This window comes from Phascolarctos cinereus, unplaced genomic scaffold (genome assembly GCF_003287225.1).
Source record: "Phascolarctos cinereus isolate Bilbo 61053 unplaced genomic scaffold, phaCin_HiC Scaffold_2;HRSCAF=192, whole genome shotgun sequence".
In the NCBI taxonomy this organism is placed as follows: Eukaryota; Metazoa; Chordata; class Mammalia; order Diprotodontia; family Phascolarctidae; genus Phascolarctos; species Phascolarctos cinereus.
The window spans coordinates 393,832,365-393,852,127 of NW_027555625.1; the positions used below are offsets into that span (position 1 = coordinate 393,832,365).

The 19,763-nt window shown below is 44.4% G+C and overlaps 1 protein-coding gene across 2 annotated transcripts in view; it reads right to left on the reverse strand.

Moving 5' to 3' along the window:
- CCNJL (cyclin J like) overlaps positions 1-19,763 on the reverse strand; it is a 50,479-nt gene that overhangs the window by 8,601 nt on the left and 22,115 nt on the right. Inside the window, exons 1-2 of one of the 2 annotated variants that reach the window (XM_078150539.1) lie at positions 18,934-19,066; positions 13,549-13,759 (exon numbers count right to left, since the gene is read on the reverse strand). In XM_078150539.1, coding sequence (XP_078006665.1) covers positions 13,549-13,615 — 67 coding nt within the window. In that variant the 5' untranslated portion in view covers positions 13,616-13,759; positions 18,934-19,066. Of the gene's footprint in view, positions 1-13,548; positions 13,760-18,933; positions 19,067-19,763 lie in introns of those variants that run through there. The other variant, XM_020992394.2, reaches the window with a different exon arrangement.

Genomic DNA, 19,763 nt, shown 5'->3' on the forward strand with positions numbered 1-19,763 from the left:
GTCAAAAATTCCCACCGTCCATATCCAAAAATGTGTCCCATTTCGCAACTTGCATCCTTTGGAGGCAGGACCACAGTTCAGCCTGAGTCCTCACAATCATGGTGAGTCACTGCATTGCTGGCTTACTTCCTCTTCTCCCCTCTAGGTGCCTCTAAAACTGGATGGTGCCGGCGGCCTCTCAGGAGGCTCACCTTCCCTCAGAGCTAGCTCAGGTGCCATCAACACCAAGCCAACTGCCCTGAGCCTGCCAAGGCTTAGTTAGCACTGTCTCACTCCTCCAATTACCCTGCATTTACTTATCTCTGAACATGCTGTCTTCCCCCAATAAAGCAGATGCTCCTCTGAGAACAGGGACCGCTTTGTTTTCGTCTTTGCATCACCAGTGGTTAGGAAACACAGCCTGGTGTTGTAAAGGGTAGTGCTGGGTGATGGGGTCCAATCTAATCCAACCCAATTCAATTTCACGAGCACTTAGGAAAATAATGATAGCGATAATAATAATAATAATAATAATAAACAACAACTAAGTAGTGCAGTAGATAAAGTGCCGGGCCTCAAGTCAGGAAGACTCATCCTCCTGAGTTCAAATCTGGGCCTCAGACATTTACTAGCTGTGTGACCCTGGGCAAGTCACTTAACCCTCCCCCTCCAAAAAAAGAAAACCTCAAGTGGAGTCACAAATAGTCGGACATGACTTAAAATGACTCAATAACAATAACAAACACTTTGTGCTAAATGCTTTACAATTGTCATCATCATCATCATCATCTAGCTAACTATGAATCCATATAGAGTTCACTATGTGCCAGCATTGTACGTAGTGCTTTACTATCATTATCTCATTTGACCCTCGTAACAGCCCAGGGAGGCAGGTGTCATTATTATCCCCACTTTACAGGTGAGGAAACCGAGGCAAACTGAAGTCAAGCGACTTCACCAGGGTCATACAACTAGTAAGTATCTGAGGCTAAATCTGAATTCAGGTCTTCTTGACACTAGGACCAGTGCTTTGTGCACTGTTCCAGGCACACTGTCCCTGACCTATAGAGGAGTTTACATATTCTCAAGGAGTGGGATATAAATAACAAGTATATGCAGGGAGAGATCTCCAATCACTATGAGGAATGAAAGAAAGGATTCCCTTGGGAGACGGCATGTTGGAAGCTGAAGGGTGGTCCCACTACCAAAAGGTGGTGGTGAAGAGGGAGTGCATTCCTGGCAGAGGAACAGCCTGTTCAAAGGCCCCGAGGCAAGAGATAGAGGAACTGGGGGAGAGATCAGGGACCCCCAAGTGGGGCTGTTAGGCTGGAAAGTCCTTGAGAGGGAGCGATGCACAATCCACCTCTTTTGCTGAAGCCCACTGTCGGTGTGGTCAAGAACAAGTCATCTACCTTCCAGGGCTCCAGACAGAGCTCTCTAAGTGGCCCCTCTTTGGCAGCCTGGTAAAGGCTATGGAACCCTTCTCAGAATAGTTGTTGCCTACTTTCATAATTGAAGGAAACACTAAATTTTAATCGGAAGTTAGTAAAAATAAAGATGCATTTTCTTCTCCTTCATTTCCCACTCCCTGAAATCTATCCAAGATTTCGAGGTTAAGAATTTCTCTGCTCTAAGACCACAAATCAGAAGACTAGCTGGAGATCTGCAGCAACGACTGATAAAAAGGCTGGACTTTGGAATGCCCTGATGAAATCACAGGGCCACAGGCCAACCCAAACTGTGGATCTTTCCCCAATCCGAAAAGAAAAATCCCCCCCAAACCCAGCACATAACACCCAGAAGGCACTTCATAAGTATCTGTCGCCTTGACTTCAAGGTCTCTTTGCTGCATGGGGATAACTCTGGGTTCTCAAAGGCTATGACACAGAATTCTTCTACCTAGCTGGCAAGTCCTAAAGGGCAGAAAGGCCCAATGACACACTCTTATTTGTAAGACCAAGTATCAGTGAATCAGGGCTTATTTTTTTCATCCACAGCAAATCCTGAAGGCCTACTAAGATGCAAGAGCTGCACCCACAGGAGCAAAATCAGAGAACCGGGAAGCCTGCACAATGCGCCAACATCCACATGTTAGACACAGACCGCTATGGGAGTCCCAAATGCCCTTATGGTATCAAAGACTAGAAAATGAATAGGGGGTCAAAGTTCTAAGAGCTCTTTCTCTCTCCTCTGTTTGCTGTTGTTCAGTCAGGTCTGACTTTTCGTGACCTTCTGGACCAGACGGTCCATGGGATGTTCTTGGCAAAGATACTGGAGTGGTTTGCCCTTTCCTCCTCCTGTGGATTAAGGCAGACAGAAGTTAAGCGACTTGCCCAACACACAGCTAGTCACGCGGCTGGTAAGTGTCTGAGGCTAAAGTTGAACTCAGGTCTTCTGGACTCCAGGCCCAGCGCTCTATCCACCGAGCCATCTAGCTGCCCTTTCCCTTCTAAGCCCTAAGCAATCACTCTGGGGTCAAAGTTCCCATTACTAACAGTCAATCAATAGATGGCATCTTTTTTCTTCTCTTGCCCTCATCTTCAGGTTCCTACTAACAAATTTAAAGCTGACCCTACAGATGAAAATTTTAAGGAAGACTTCCCTGTGCCTTATGCTCCTTGTTAATCATTGGCCAATTCTTCATTTCCTTCTTCCGGATGTGAGAGAGAAGTGCAATACAAACTAGTTTATATTCCTGAGCAGAAGCACAAATTACACTTCACTAATAAGCCCCAGGAAGAGAAAGCAGCTGCTGGCCTCTAATGAAAGGTTCAACCTATTCAGCAATTTCCCATGAACCTAGCCTTCATGTTTTTTCTTAAACTGGGTAATCATAAGGCCTTGAACTTTTCTGGTGCTTTTAAGGTTGGCACAGTACCTTCTTCAGAAACACCTCGTGATGATGGTAGCCCAAAGACAATTGTCTACATTTTATAGATGAGCAAACCAAGGCTCTCCCGGGTCAGTCTCAGAAGCAGGATCTGAACCCTGAGGCCTTTGACTCATGTCAAGCACTCCATGTACCAAACCATACTAGTAGGATGGAAAGATAACTGGGCAGTATGTGTTCTAGCCCTGCCTGGATGCAATACCATTTACCAGTACCAACTACCAGACCAAAAAAAAAAAACAGTAGTCTAACTACATCTAACTCAATCACAAAAGAGAATATTTTCCATTTCGAAATTTCCTTAGCTTACCTTCCTTAGCCTTCATCCACAATAAATACTAAATGTACTCCTCCAAATCTGAGAGAAAGGAAGACTGGTAACTAGGTTTTTGCACTTAGTGAGGGGAGTCTCTAGTCTAGTTGCCAGGGAATGTCTCCACATTTAACTGTATTATCACAGCTTGGGGCTGGGAGGGAAGGAGGCCCCCTGCACCTCAGGGAATCCAGAGACCTAACATCTGAGCTGGAGGCTGCTAAGCCACCCCATCCCAGGTGGGAGCCAGACCCATGCCTGTTAGCTATAGAGGTAACAGCTGGGGTCCTGCTGTCCCTCTCTGTTCCCAGCTGCTGTCTGGAAGCTCACCCCTTGCCAACCCAGAGCTCATACGATCTTGCAATAAAATTAAGATTCAACGGTCGGGTATGACTATGGGAGGCAGTCTGAAGGAACATAAAAATTAGGCCAGAAGTCTCCCCCTAAGAGTTATAAACAAGCTAGCTCTTCCTTGTCTTACTCTGTTCCTCCCCCCCAATTCTGTTCTCAGGAGGCTGACTTTAAACATCAAACAATGCGCTTCCCTTCAAGGGATTCGGTCTGAGTGCTATAATTAGTTGCTTGGCTTCTGCGCGTTCACAGGCATACCACTCCCCCCTCCCCTTCTCCTTCCTCTAGTCACAATCATGAATCGGGGTGAACAGCCCATTGTCCAGACTGCACAAATCTGACTCAGCTGTCTCCGCCTTATCTCCAATCTGCCCAGACACCAGATGCAAGAAAAATTCTTTAGGGGAGTCACCTACAAAGGGGTCTTGGGAGGGTCATGCGCATTCTAAAACACCAAAGAAAACCGTAACTTCCCCACAGCCACACTCCTTTCTCTTCCTCAAACGTATACTTTAAGGGGTGGGGGGAAGGGAGTTTTCCAGATTCACCTATCCCTTCCCAAACCAGCTCTCTGGTCCAGGACAGAGTTATTGTAGGTGCTGACCTCAGTATTTTACAAACACACAGTGAGTGAGCCATCAGGCGGAATTCCAGAGGCTAGCCACCTATGTCGGGGGTAAGGACAGTAACAAAGACATTTCTTTCCTTGGATCAAGAATTTGTGTTTGGAATTGTTCTTCAAAAGAGGAAGTGATGGTTTTGCTTCCTTTGGAGGGGAAGGGGAGGTAGTGGAGAAAAGGGAGCCCTTGGAGACTTCAGAAGGCAGGCAGGAGCCAGCCAACTTTCCCAGCTTCTCAGGGGGAAAAAAGACCCCACACTGTACTATAACCCCCGATCCCTCCAAGCAGTGAAGACATGAGCTATCCATAGCCTAGACCTGGAGCAACATTTACATTTGGGTCTTGAGAATGAAAACTTAAACTTTACTGGGGACTCGGACCCACTGTTCTTTGGGAGCAGTTTCAGCAACTTAATACTCTTTTTGGGGAACACTACTGTCCTTCTAGAATCACTGAGGCTCAAAACACACCTTTCTCACACTACTCCCCCTCTCTGTCTATTTTATGGGGACACTGGCCTTCCTGCTGCTCTTCACAGCCTATGTTCTCCCAACTCAGCTGGCCCTTCTCCTCACCTCTGATACCTGCTTCCCCTGGCTTTTTTCCAAGACTCTGCTCAGATGCCATCCGCAAGAGGCCTTTCCAGGTCCTCCCACCTTCCCTCTGAGAGATCCTTCTATCTATCTACCGAGACCTATATATAGCTAGCTAGACCTGGGGTCTCTCTGTCTCATTTGTTATAGCTGCTTAGAAGGAAGGTAGGTGGTGCAGCAGATGAGGCAACCGGCCTGGAGTCAGGAAGACCCAAATTCAAATTTGGCCCCCGACACTTGCTGGTGGTATGGCCCGGAGCAAGTCACTCAACCTCTTTCTGCCTCAGTTTCTTCAACTGTAACATGGGGATAATAATAGCACCTATCCCCAAGGCTGCTGTGAGGATCAAATGAGGCAGTATTCATATTAGCCAGTGCTTGGTATATAGTAGGTGCTTAATTAGTCCTCTCCTCCCAAAGGAGAGCTCCTTGAGGGCAGGGAATCAAGTTTTTTACCTTTGTCTCCTTAGTGCCTGACACAGGGTCTACACGTATCGAGCGCTTAATAAATGCCGGGAGGGAGAAGACAGCTAGCTTGGATCAGTAATCAAACTACCTAGATACTAGGCTTACCTCTGCCAATAATTAGCTATGGGAACTTGGGCAAGCTATCTCACACTGCCCCCAAACCCTCAAGCCTCAGGTTCCTCATCTATAAAATGAATAGGTTAGGTTAGAGGACCTGAAGGTCCTTTCTAATAGGATCCATAGATGTAGCACTGGAAAAGACCTCAGAAGCCATACTGTTCAATCCTCTCATTTTACAGATGAGGAAATTGAGGCCTAGAGATGTGATATGATTTTCCTAAGGTCACAACACACAGGCAGTAATGATACTTTAAGGGGAAAAAAAGGGAGATGGTGAGAAAAAGGGGGGAGAAAGTGAATGAGGGAGGATGGAGAGGGAGGGAGGGAGGGAGGGGGAGAGAGAGAGAGAGAGAGAGAGAGAGAGAGAGAGAGAGAGAGAGAGAGAGAGAGAGAGAGAGAGAGAGAATATGAATGAGAATTTCCCCAGGGAAGACCTCCTCCTACACACTAAAGGGGGCCTGTTTTTCTGATGCTAATTGCAGTTTCTCTAGGCTCAGCCACAGAGGCCAGTGGCCTGAAAGGGCAGGCAAGGACAGCACCTTTCTGGCTTGGCAGAATCGACTCTTCGGACTCAGACAATCTCCTGAGGAGGTCAGGGACCAGAAAACAGAACGAGGACCTGGACCCAGAGAGGCTGCCCTTGGACAACACAGTCACAATTCCAGCATGCAGGGGATCACAAACATATTCTCTGTACTACTGTGCTCTACAGATCCTGGCTTGGGAGAATTAAAAGCCTACTCATAAAAAAAAAAAAAAAGAATCATCCTAACTGGAGGCTAACATGCTACTAGCAGATAACCTGGGTTGGAATCCCTGGCTCAAGTAACTTATATACATGGTATAAATGAATAAGTCTTACTCTCAAAGCCTTGGTTTCCTCATCTGTAAAACAGACATACTGATTCTTCCCTGATGGGCTTACCACGATCTCATGGGCAGGGAAGCCTACTGGTACAAGAAGAGGGTTAGGGGTGGGATGGGGGAAGAATAAAAAGCCCAAACAAGGTTTCCTCCCTTTTGGCCATAGAACAGCTCAGTGGGAGAGAAAGAGGAAAAGGCACTAATGCCCTCCAGTGGCTTCTCTTTCAAATCGGCCAGGCCTTGCTTCCTCAGGTCTCTGTGGCTTCCTCTTTTCCAGGGGCTCAGGTCACTGGGAGGTCAGGAAGAATCTACTCTGAGGCATGCACATAAGTCACTCTTGAGAGATTAGGCCAGCCAACGTATTTTACAAAAAACTGTTCCTTGGACTTGGCACATGTCTGCCTGGGACTATCTGCCAGAACGTTGGTTTCTTTTCTTTCTTTCTTTCTTTTTTTCTTAAAGCAGAAACAAAATAAAAATAAACCCCAGGAAGCAGATTGCATTTATCCCCCTCACCCCCACAAAATTTTTATCGATTTTTTTCTGTTTTTACATCATTATCACTCCCCAGCATCTCTCTTACCTCCCACCCCATTAGAATTTAACCTGGTAACAACCATTGTTATTTATCAAAGTAGATTCCACCCACTTAAGTTGGCTAGTTGCTCTGGTGGTCAACAGGATGGACAGCGGATTTTGATTTTTTTCTACCAAAGATCTCTACTTGACAAAGATAGGGAGCGATTTGTAGTTTCTCAAGTAGGAAATTCTGAAAATTGATTCCACATTGGAGGCAGTCTTGCTATGACTCATCTGCCTGGAGGTTTCTCTATTACCTGGGAGGATTTCCCTCATCTCAGGGGTAGAGGAAATGCTTGCTACATATACCAAGCTGCCCTGGCTTGTCAGACTATGTCTCCCTGTTTGCTTTGGCATCTCATACTGTGTTGCCCCCGAAGTGACCCAGGTGGTCTCACTGTCTTGAACTGCCTCTCTCCTCAAATGACCAGAGCACAGAGAGACTGCAGGTCACTTATTATTTGGCTGGGATCTGGAACTGCCAGAGGTCAGCCCTGAGTCCTTTGTCTGGAGGAGGGAGATCAATCTTTTTCAAGGTTAGGGTTTTATAGTCATTCCAGTCTGAAAGGGCAAAAAAAGACAAATGCCACCAGTAAGCAAGTTCCACAGCACTATTTACAAAAGAGACATGATACAATGCTTTATAAAGAGCCGAATGGAAAGCCAGAGAAATTCTACTGTGTTCTCTCCTCTCCTTCCTCCACAGAAGAGAACTGTGGCTCTCCAGCTAAGCCACCCATCACTGAAACAGCCCAGAGGACAGGCTGCCACCAGCATGGTGGCCCCTTTCAAAACTGGCCTATGATTTAATGCTCATTACACTGGCAGAGACCAGGCTGCCCCCTAAGCACCAATGCTCTGCTCCAGGCCAGCAGAGGATCATTGGTAAAATGAAGGGATTAGACTGGTTGGCTGAAGGTTCCTTCTGGCTCCAAATTTAGTTTCCCTAGGAATCGCAGAAGACATAGAGTCCAGGGGTCCTAGCCTTACTCTGACCCTAAGTTTCTGATCTCTCAGATCCCTGATCCTTAGTACCTGTGCTAACTTAGAGAAATGAAGAGTTTACTCAGATCTCAGCAGCTGTGTTTAGATTAAAACAGGCAATGGCCTGGTTGTTTCCTTCCTAGTCAGCATAAAGGAGGTTTCTCTGATATAGACCAAAGGGAGTAGGCTCCCTAAACGCCCCCTAGGACTGGTCTAGGATTAGTTATGTTTTGTACTACTAGATTAGAAAATCACTACATAGTGCAAGGGGTTCATCTTATATATCACCTAGGAGGTGAAGGCTTTCATTGGGAGTACTGTGTTTGGACCTGTGCGGCTTCTGAGGCAGTGATACTATGAATTAGGGTGTTAGGCTTGGAATCAGCAAATTCAGGTTTTCAAATGCTATTTCTGATACATATAAGCTGAGTGATCTTGGGCCTCTATGCGCCTTAATCCCTAGGATTTACCTACTAAGTCACAGGCAGGTCGGTGGAGGGATTCCCCATCCAAATACAAGGAGTGGGAAAAGTAAGAGTCAAAAGCCACAGAAGTGGTTTTCATTCAAAAGTAAAACCCCATAAACTGAAAAGCATTTTAATCATCCCACATCCCATAAGCACAGACAGAGGTAGCTTTGAAGTGTGCACTGTGTACATCTAGATAATGTTACAGGAAATAGGAGATAACAAATCTACAACTTGGAGATTGCAAGGACACAGTTTCCATTCTTGGGTCAGCCTCTTAGCAGAAAATATGCTGCAAGTGGTTATCCTCTAACTGCCTTGGAGGCAACACTCTTTTGCTGCCCAATGTAGTAAGCCTGAAATTTTAATATTCCTTCTGGTCTCTTTAATAAATACGATGGAAACTAGTAGGAAAAGCCCTACTGCTATACTATTAAGAGCTATAAGAAATGTTCCTGCTTTTTGAACCAGTGATTCTCAAGCCCTGCTCCAAGCACAGTGCCTGGCACACAGCAGGCCTTTAATAAATGCTAGCTAGCTCCTTCCTTCCTCATTCTACTAGTTTTATTCATAATAGAAAGCTATGAAAAATAGCCCACATACCTGATGACTAGGAAATGGCTTATGAATGTAATGGGAATACCCCATAAAGAAGAACAAATATGAAGGTTACACAGAAATGGGGAACAGCTTACCAAGTAATAATGCACAGTAAAGAAGAGGACTAGAATATATATATGTTGATTACAACTCTGTTGGCGATAAACAACCACAATGTAACCTGACAAATACACAAAAGAAAGATCTGAAAGGGATACGAGAAGATGACATTTTCCTTTTTTTATGTGAAAGTTAACATTTTAAAAAATGGTAAATAATTTGGAGTTTTATAACATGATTTTTAGGGCAGCTAGAAAACCCAGTGCACAGAGTCCTGGGCCTGGAGTCAATAAGATCTGAGTTTAAATCTGTCCTAGTTGAATGACCCTGGGCAAGTCACTTAACCTTGTTTGCCTCAGTTTCCTCATTTGTCAAAAGAGCTGAAGAAGGAAATGGCAAATCACTCTAGTATCTTTGCCAAGAAAACCCCAAATGGGATCAGAAGAGTCAACAAGACTGAAAACAGCTGAACAACAAACACCAGATGACTTTTTAAAAAAATGAATATTTCAGTTGATTTGTGACTAGGTTTAAAATTTAAAAACAAAAATTCCTACAGGGGCTAACTATCTCTGGGTCTGAAGTCATGTTCCCTCACAGATTTGGTGTTCGTCACTGTCGTTTTTTACGTAAATCAAAGGCATTTTCAATAGAACATAAAAAGATGTGCCCCTGGAGAAAGGATCTAGGGCAGCGTTCAATCAGCCTTCCAGAAACAAAACTGACATCCCTCCCCTAGTTCATCATTATCCCTTCAAGGAAAGCTACCGCAATCTGATGAAAACCACCCGTTAGTTCATTCCTACCCACCAGAAAGGGATTAAGCTTGCTTTCAAGTCCTCTAAGCCTCAAGCCAGGCCTCTTACAGCAATCAAGGTGAGGAAGGGGGAAGGAAAAGGGAAGGTTACTGGGGGAAGAAGACAGGCTGCCCCCTAGAGGCTTTAGAGACACTGATGTACCAGTGAGACAGGCAGTACCTTTTATTGGAATCTCTGTCCCTGAAGATCTCCTATTTAAGGAACCATTAACCCTCTCATTCTGTTTGAGAGCTCACCCCCCGCCCTCAGTTCTTCCCCCTCGTGTCCCTTCAAGTCAAAGCAAGGTGACACACGAATCCAACTTATCCAAAGACACAGTGGAAAAGCAGAAACTTCCAAGAGTCCAAAGAGAGGGATATAGGAATGGGGGCAGAAGACACACATTTATCTTAATAGCTTCTTGCAAAAGGAGCTTATTATGGTTCCAAAAGTTTCTCAAGTGAAATCAGTGGCATTTAAGAGACAGGTTTTCTAACAATCAAATTTTAAGGAGAAACGGGAAGATCTACTTAGCTTATGTGAAGCCACAAGCAAGTGAGGAGTGAGACCTTTCAAAATGTCCAAGGACAGAATCATTTTCTGAGAGGTGGATGGGGAAGTCACTTCAGGCCTAAAGAGAGCTCCCCGTCACCTCACTACCCCTGGAATATCTGCCCGAGTCCACCGAAGCCACCTATCATTTTGTGCAGATGCACGATGCTTAGAAGTCAAGAATGCCTTCCTACTCTTCTCACGTGGCAAGTAACCACACACACTAAAGCACCGAGCCAGGTTCCCTCTGTCACAGTTAGAAGTAGGACCACTTTAAAGTATCACAGCAGTGTGATAAAATAGGCAGAGTCAGCAAGATCTGGGTTCAAATTCTGCATCAGTGCATGACACCGGGCAAGTTTCTGGGTCTTTGGACCTCAGGCTCTTCATCTGTAAAGTGAGGGTGGGGAATTGGGTGCTGGATGATCATCTCCTTTTTTTTCTTCAGGGTTAAGTGACTTGCCCAGAGTCACACACCTAGTAAGTGTCAAGTGACTGAGGTCAAATTTGAACTCAGGTCCTCCTGCCTCCAAGGCTGGAGCTCTATCCACTGCGCCACCTAGCTGCCCCCGGATGATCATTTCTAAGGTTCCTTCCAGTTGTGCATCTAGAATCCCCTGAGAGTGGCTCAGCTCTAGATTTGTGCCTTCTGTTAGTTTCTGAGTTGGCCTTGTAGACCTTGGCCATTTTCTAGGGATAGTATCTCCCTACTTTCCACAAACCCAATGCAGAAAGTCTGTCTAGGGGAGGGGTATAGCTAGGAAGGACAGCTAGGTGTCCCAGTGGATAGAGTGCTGGCCCTGGAATTAGGAAGACTCATCTTTCTGAGTTCAAATCTGGCCTCAGACACTTACTAGTTGTGTGACTCTGGGGCAAGTCACCTAAACTTGCTTCAGTTTCCTCATCTGTCAAATGAGCTGGAGAAGAAAATAGCAAATCATTCAATTATCTTTGCCAAGACAACCCTAAACAGGGTCACAAAGAATTGGACACTACTAAAATGAATGAACGACAACATAGCTAGGAAAGGCTCTGGAGGGACAAGCAAGCAATGGTACTGTGCAGAGCAGAAAACACCAAAGGCCTGGAATTCAAGAGGCCTGGGTTCTCGTCACAGGACCACAGATGTAGAGTCAGAAGGAATCTTAGAAGTCACGGAGTCCAATCCTCCCATTTTACAGATGAGAAAAATGAAGCCCAGAGAGATGGATCACACACCTGTTAGCTATCTGAAAAAGGACTGAACCCAGTTTCGGCCCTAAAGTCCTGCACTCTACTCACTCATCCACAATGCCTTTTTAGAACTAATCCTCATTTTGCCATCATCTAACTGTGTAATACTGGGCAAGTCACTTCTTTATCTGGCCTTCTCACCTGTACAATGGGGACAGTACTACTTGTAACAACTATTCAGCTTGTAGTGAGAGTTTAATGACACAAAATCTGTAAAGCCCATTTGTAAGTATTATAAAGGCTATACAAATTTCTGATGTCATTCATCATTATGTATAAAACAAACATGTCCTAGAGCTCCGGTCTCCTCTAAGTCTAAAAGTCTGATTCTACTAGTTGCCTCTACCTTGAGACCCAAGGCTAGAATCTAGACGGAGGAAAACCAGCTGTTTCTGCAAACAGATGCACCTTCAGCAATGTTCACCAGCGCTTTCCTGAATTTCCTCAGGATTGGCTCCTGAAGACCTGCTATGCCGAGAGGCCTCCTTCCTGCCCTTTAAGGGCAGGGTGCCTTCTGTGGCCAGACTGGTTGAAGGATGCCTTTATAAAAGATCACGATCTGACAGTGGGATGGAAGTACCTGAAGCCAAAAACAAGGCGTCTTCTTGAAAAAAATAAAGGGGAAGCTGAGCTCAACACTTCCTAGTTGGTAGCCTGTCGACCCACGTGGGAGCAAGACAGTCTGCGGAGGCAGAAGGGAAAAGGAATGAATAGGATTTCGGGGCTGTCATGGAAACTTTTCTTTCCCTGGGCAATGACAACATATGGCAGGTGCCCCCCAAAGTCAATTTCTCCTGCCTCAGGCTGGCTCCAGCCCTCAGACACATATGTATACTCTGTCTTCCTCTCAGTCTGAATCGTCTCCCCCAACTCCTTTCCTCCATTTCCCTCCCCCTTTACTCAGCCACAGTAGCAACATACTCCCCTTCTTAGCTTCACAAACAGACGCTCAGAGGGAAGGCTCATGTAGCCCTGCTGAAACCTAACTCTGTCCCGCCCCACCCCCCAAAACACCATTCTGATTCAGCCCCCAACAACGATGCAGAGCTGCTCAGACAGCTGCAGCATGGTCCAGGTGGTGCAGCCCCGGAAGCTAGGCTCATTTCTTACTATGAATGAGGACGGGGAGGGGAAGAGTGAGAAGAGTTAGCTGCTTTTTGGTTTAGAAATACATAAAAAGCTCTATTTCCCTAAGCCTAGCTCCCTTCCAATAGATGTACTCTGTATAGCAAATAAGACTGTGGTCTAGAAATTCCCCATTTTCTCTGAGACAAAGAGGCTAGGTCCTCCCTCTACATCAAAGAGAGAACGCTGAAGACTAAAGAAATGGTATCATGAAACAGATGTGCAGAATTCATCTCTTTCAAGAAAGAGTCCCCCGACCATCCTTGTAGCGACTCCTGTCCCTACACTACATTTGTTTATTAAGTCATTTCAGTCTCATCCTACTCTTCACGATCATGTTTCAAGTTTTCTTGGCAGAGATACTGGAATGGTTTGACATTTCCTTTTCCAGCTCATCTGACAGGTGAGGAAACTGAAGCAAACAGGGTTAAGTGACTCAGCCAGGGTCATACAGCTAGTACGTGTCTAAGGCTGGATTCGAACTCAGGTCTTCCTGACTTCTGGCCCAGTGTTCTATCCACAGTGCCACCTAACTGCCCAGATGTTCAAAGATGCCCCATATTTCTTGTAACATTTTTGGAAAAGTGTAAGCCCCACCAGGGACTGTACCTCTGTTACATGGTAATGCTTGTCATAGGTCAGGAAAAAAAAATTCAGCTGAGTTCCTAAAGATGTTTAATTAGAGATCAAAGGTTCCTCCCCACTTCCAGCACTAGCTAGAGTGGTTCCCATTCTCCCCCTACTCTGGGTCTAAGTGAGTATAGTATACAATCCTCTCCAATCAATTACTTTATAAAGTCATGCAAAGGGCCTGAATATTGGTGATTAAGCCTGGGAAGCAGGAAGGGAGGGGTGGAGTGATGTGAGGAGAGGAAGTATAGAGATCCATCCCCCCTCCAAGCTCCAGGAAGAAAGACAATGGGAAAAAACAGAGGCGAGAGGTTTCCACTTACTTGCTAGCAAAAGACAGGCGACAGCCACGATATGCAGCTGCTTTGCAGTCACACTGTATCTATCCATGAAGAGGTCCAGCAGGTAGACAGCCAGGTGTCTGGCCGTGGGGCAGATCTTACAGTGGTTGCTCAGGACGGAAACTAAGTCAACAAAATACCTTCGGCTCTCAAGGAGGGGGGACTGGGCTTTGTAGATGGGCAGCTTCAGCTCCTGGGGGAATAATGAGAGGGGAGAAGATGAGAATCCTGGGGTGTGTAACGAGAGCACCCAAAGCTTAATTTTGCTGCCTGGTTCACAAGAAACATCCAGCAAGCTAATGTTCTGAGAATGAATGATGGCTACCTAGGACCAACCAAGACTTTCTGGTTATTATAGTAAATTATAGTAGGAGGTGGCACGGAAGTAGTTAAATGATTAACGCAGATTTAGAGTCATCATTTTGAAACTGGAAGAGATGTTAAGAGTTCATCTACTATAACACCTTTATTTTACAGATGAGGGAACTGAGATCCAGAAAGGTTAAGTAACCTGAAGTCCAAGGTCATACAAGTGGATAAACAGAAGAACTGGGACTGAAACCCAGGTCCTCATCTTCCAAAGCCTCTTTTCAGTGCATTACAAATGGCAAGAGTATTTGGGTTTAAGCCTGGATTTTGTAGTGAAAGGACCTGGCCTCAACTCCTAGCTTTGCTACTGCCTAGCTATATAACCCTGGGTAGATTGCTTTGTCTTCTTCGGTAAACCATTCCACCCAAACACACCTGCCCCCTCCATCATAGCACTATGCAAAAGACAGTCTTTGCCCTCAAGAGCTCACAATCTAATCCAACACTTCAAATCTAACACTCCCACCATCAAAATGTGTTCAGGGAAAATAATCCAGTTTTTGAAAGGAAGGCAAAAATCTGTCCTAGGAGATCAGGAGATGGATTTTGCCTCATACAGGCCACTGCGCCAGGCTAGAAATCAATTACTTTCCAAACCAAGTACCTAGTGATTTTAGATAGTGGGCATCACCCTGGCCTAGGTGTCAGAAGAGCCAGGTTCCAGTTATAGCTGCCATGATGTGATCTTTGGCAAATCAATTTCCTTTTATGGGTAGTTAAGAGGAGCGGCTTGGTGTAGTGGATAAAGTGCTGGATTTGGAGTTGGAAGGAGCTAGGTTGGAACTCTCATTCTACTACCTACTGCTTCGATGCTGTTGGGCAAGTTACTTAACTTTTCTGGGCCTCTGGGGTAGCTAGGTGGTACAGTGGATAGTTAGGAAGAACTGAGTCGTAAGTGACTTCAGGCCAGTCTACTGGGCTACCTGGCTGCCCCATACATACATACATACATACATACATACATACATACATACATACTGTGTGTGAGACATATACTCTGTGTGTGTGTGCACACGCATGCATTAAAAATATATGTACATATGTCATCCCCACCCCTCAGCCCCCTTCCCAGTGGAAGACAGGGACTTTTTTTGGTTTTCTTTGTAGCTCTGGTACTCGCCTATCATGTAAGTAATCACTTAATAAATGTTCACCGACTGATTTATTGACTCTGTAAAGGCTAAGAGCATGTCTTACTCATTTTTTATTTCCTCCAGAACTTAACAAGTAAATTTATTTTTGTTGTTAGTAAGAAGGGATCTTTGTACATATAGTACCACTGTGGCTGACCCCCTCTAACCTGTAACTCATGACAATTAAACATTATTATAAAGGTTTAAAGATAATTAATTGAAACTATATAAAATCTCCCTTGTAATAGCAACAGACTGAAATATGTTTATGTACCAAGAAACATATATAAATGACATTTATACTCTGCTAGATTATAAGCTTCATGAAATCAGAAGACTAAACATACGTAGCAAGTGAATTCAACAGACTTTTAAATTTATTAAGCATTAGGCACTGGGCTACATGTTTGTTTTACAGAGACAAAAATAAAAACATTCCTTGTCTTCTCTAGTTTACCTGCCTAGCACACTGTGATGCACATGTTAGGCACTCAATCTTTGTAGAAACAGAACCTTGAATAAAAACCTGTCCTCTCAACTACAGACATCTCTGAAACTGTTTTCAACGGGAAATAGATGCTCCAATCCAAGGGACATTGACCTTTCCTTACCAGAGCTTACCCAGAGTCAGAATGTCAACACTTAGGAGGGATATTGGAGAGTCTTACAACCCCTCCTTCCCATTTTTAAAAATTTCTATATTTTTTGCTTTTTGGTGAGGCAAGCAGGGTTAAGTGACTTGCCCAGGGTCACAAACCAGTAAGTGTCAAGTGTCTGAGGCCAGATTTGAACTCAGGTCCTCCTGACTCTAAGGCCGGAACTCTAGCTCTATCCACTGAGCCACCTAGCTGCCCTGTCTCCTTCCCATTTTACTGACGAAGAAACAATTCTGGGAGGCTCTGTGACCTGACCAAGGTCATATAGCACTAGGGCTGGAACCCAGGTCTTCTGCTTCGATGTTCATTTAGTGTTCTTTTCACAATACCATGTTGTCTTTTCTGTAGAGGGCTATATATTTATTTACCCAAACGGGAAAACAAATTGGGTCTTCAGAAAAAGAAAAAAGAAAAAAAGAAGATACCATTTTGGTTATTGGTGGGTCAACTTTCTGGCCTCTTGACTTCAATCTCACGTACTTTTTTTTTTTTTGATGAGGCAATGGGGTTAAGTGACTTGCCCAGGGTCACACAGCTAGTAAGTGTCATGTGTCTGAGGCTGGATTTGAACTTAGGCTAGAGCTCTATCTACTGTGCCACCTAGCTGCCCCCAACCTCACATACTCTTAAGGCTGAGGAGGTTCTTAACTTTTTTTGTGTGTCATTGACCCCTTTGGCAGTCTGGTAAAGCAAACCTAGGGATACCTCAGAATGAGGATTTCAAATGCATAAAACACATACGATTATGAAGGAAATCAATTCTGTTGAAATACTGTTTTATCAAAATATTTTAAAACCAAGTTTCTGGGCTTCATTTGGATTTAAGAATTGCCCTAAGGCCATTTTGCAGGGTTGGGTTTCCAGGCCTGAGCCAGGACATGAAGATGTCACAGAGGCATTTGCTCTCTGGAGTTTGGGACTCTCAGGTACCTCTGGACTTCTAAACCAAGTTTCTTTGAAGACTGTCTCAATTCAAACAAATATCCTTTTTTGCAAAGCAGCCTGGATTTGAGAGACAATAGGGCAGCTCCTCAACCCAGTTAGCCCTCAAAGCAATTACTAGGATTAGAAGCGCATTTAGCAGTCAGCTACCAGCAAATGCAGTAACCACAGGGGAACAAAGTGACTTAGCAGAGCTTTTCCCCCAAAAGGCTTACACAGAGGCCGTCAGGGTCAAAAGTGGGAGGGAGACTAGGAAAGGGAATAGGGCGCTCACAGAGGCTTATAGATTTCCTATTCCCTGTGCTGGTTAAAATGGGTTTCTTCACTGCATCTGATTATCTTTTGGACACACTTCTGAGATGACCTCTGCCCACAAGCTAGATCTCAATGGTCTCTTCTACTGCTAAGATTTCTTGGGCAACTTAGTCACAGATACCTTCAGAAAGGGATAAAATCCCACCTCCTGCAGGAAAACTTCTGCACCTGGCTCTCCACATTAACCATTTTATATATGAATGAATGAATGAAAAAGCATTTATTAAGAGCTTACTAAGGGCAAAGACTGTGTTAAGCTCTGGGGATACAAATAATGAAATCAAGACAGTCTCTTTTAAGATGCTCTAGAAAAACAAAGTTAGATGGCTGAAAGGCTGAGCAAGGAAAGGCAAGAAGTCCTAAGGGTGAAATGGTGGGCAAATGTCAAGGCCCCAAGCTTCTCAGATTAATGATTTATTTAGCTATCTCATAGATAAGTCTAATCTCCATAGAAAGACATTTTGGGACCCCTATATTGATAGGAAACTTGAAAGGAGATTACTAGATAAAGAAGATGGTGCAGCATATGAAATATCACACACAGTATCAGCATGCCTGTTTTTGAATATTGTCCCACACTAGGTACTGGACCTCAGACAAGTCACTGAACGTCAGGGCGTCAGTTCTCTTCTGCCTTTCACTGAGAAGGAGTCAACTCTATCTTTCAGGATGGTTGAGGGATTTTTCTCTCTATTCTTCCCCTCCTTTGGGATGCTGGCAGGTTATATAGGTTCAATCATTTTTCCTACAAAGAGGATTCCCAGGTTTATTTATCCAGCTCTAATTTCTCTCTTGAACACCTTCCTGACTTGTAACTTCCACGGCTCCCTGACCATCTCTACCATCTGGCATGTGACATTTCCAAAATAGCTCCTCTCCCCATTGACCCGGATTCAAAACCTTAGGAATCACTTTTGAGTCTTCCCTTCTTACTCATTCTCCATAAAATGATCAATGATCACATCCTGTCTTCTCATCTTTTTTTTTTACCTCCATAACATCTTTTCCAATCTATTCCCAGCTTTCTACAAAGTCACTGTCCTAAGGTCAAGACCTCACAACCTCTTATTGGGTCTATTACAACAGCCTCCTAACTGGTATTTAACCTCTCCCTTCTCTAATCTATCCTTCTGGCAGCTGGCAAAAAAATCTTTCTAAAAGGCATTGGCCTGGCCACATCCGCATCAAAAAACTTATCAATGATTCCCCTGGATAAAAACAATACAAAGACCTTATCTTAGTATTCCAATCTGGCCACAACCTGATTGTGAGGCTTTACTGTACATGACCCGGCTTGAACTCTCTGGATTCAAGCCTAGACTACTAGCGAATTATAGCCGCGCTCTATACACCTGGCATGTAATCCTTTCTTCGTTTCTGCCTTTCAAATTTGTTACCTTCCTTCGAAGCTTTGACCACTTCCTCTATAAAGCCTTCCCTATTCAAGCTCAAAGTCTCCATCCTCAAATTTTCCTAGAGCTCGAGATCCAGGCATCTCCTTTGTCCCCCTGCCCCTGCCATCGTTTCCATCTCATGCATTATACTTATCTGCATTTCTATTGATCCTCCCAGTAAAATGAAAGCATGACTTTTTTTTTATCTCTATTTTAATCTATTTAATTTTAATCTATTTTAATTTCTGACACATAGGGTCACGGTGGGTGGAAGGTGAAGTAGATTTCAGTCTGATTAAGAGAAAACTTCCCAGGGGCAGCTAGGTGGTACAGTGGATGAAACTCTGGCCTTGGAGTCAGGTGGACCTGAGTTCAAATCTGGTCTCAGACACATAACACTTACTAGCTGTGTGACCCTGGACAAGTCACTTAACCCCACTGCTTCACCAAAGCAAATAAATAAATAAATAAATAAAATAAAAAAAATAAAACATTAAAAAAGAAGAGAGAGAAAACTTCCTAAGAATCAGATCTATCCAAAATCAAAGAAGTTATTACCTTGGGAGGAGACAGTGGGAACTGGAGGAAGTCAGGACACCATATTGACTGTATTCATTATAAGTCTACGTTATCTGATCTTCAACTTGGCCTTCACGGAATGAAGGCAATCCTTTTTTGCCCTCCTAGTCAATTTTCTATCTCTCTCCCCAAAGAGGCTGTTCCAAACCTCAAGCCTCTCACAATATCCTGTCCTACCTTCAGCTAAGGACATTGCCTCACACTTTTCTGATAAAATTGAGGCCGTTTACTCCTCTACATCTCAAAACCCCTTGACCTCAGCTCAAACTTTTACTTGCCACGGCGTACAGACACAGACACAGACCCACACCCCTTAATCCCATCTTCTCTTCAGCACTCCACCATCCTTGTAGTCACTGTTCACAACTTTGGAATTATCCTTTCATCCTCACTCTGCCTCACCCCACTGGGTGATCTCCATCTATCCAAAAGCTGCCAAATCTTGTCATTTTTATCTCAACAATTACCTGTGGCAAATATCCCCTTATTTTTACTCACTGGGCCACTAACCCCTATTCCTTCTCTAATGTTCAACTTCTCCCTATTTATGATTCTTTCTTGGTGGGCCTAAACGTAACCAAGCTGCCTCCCATCCTTAAAAAATAATCCTTAGCACACCCTACCAGGCTAATCCTTACCAGACCCTAGCATCCCCTCCATAATGCAAGACATTGCATTACGTCTTTTCTTCCTTCCATGGTCAAGCTCTTAGAAAAAATTGTTTGCCTTCATTCACTGTCCTCTTACTCTCTAAGTCCCTGCAATCTGGCTTCCAATCTTACCTGCTGACACTGCTTTCTCCAGAGTTA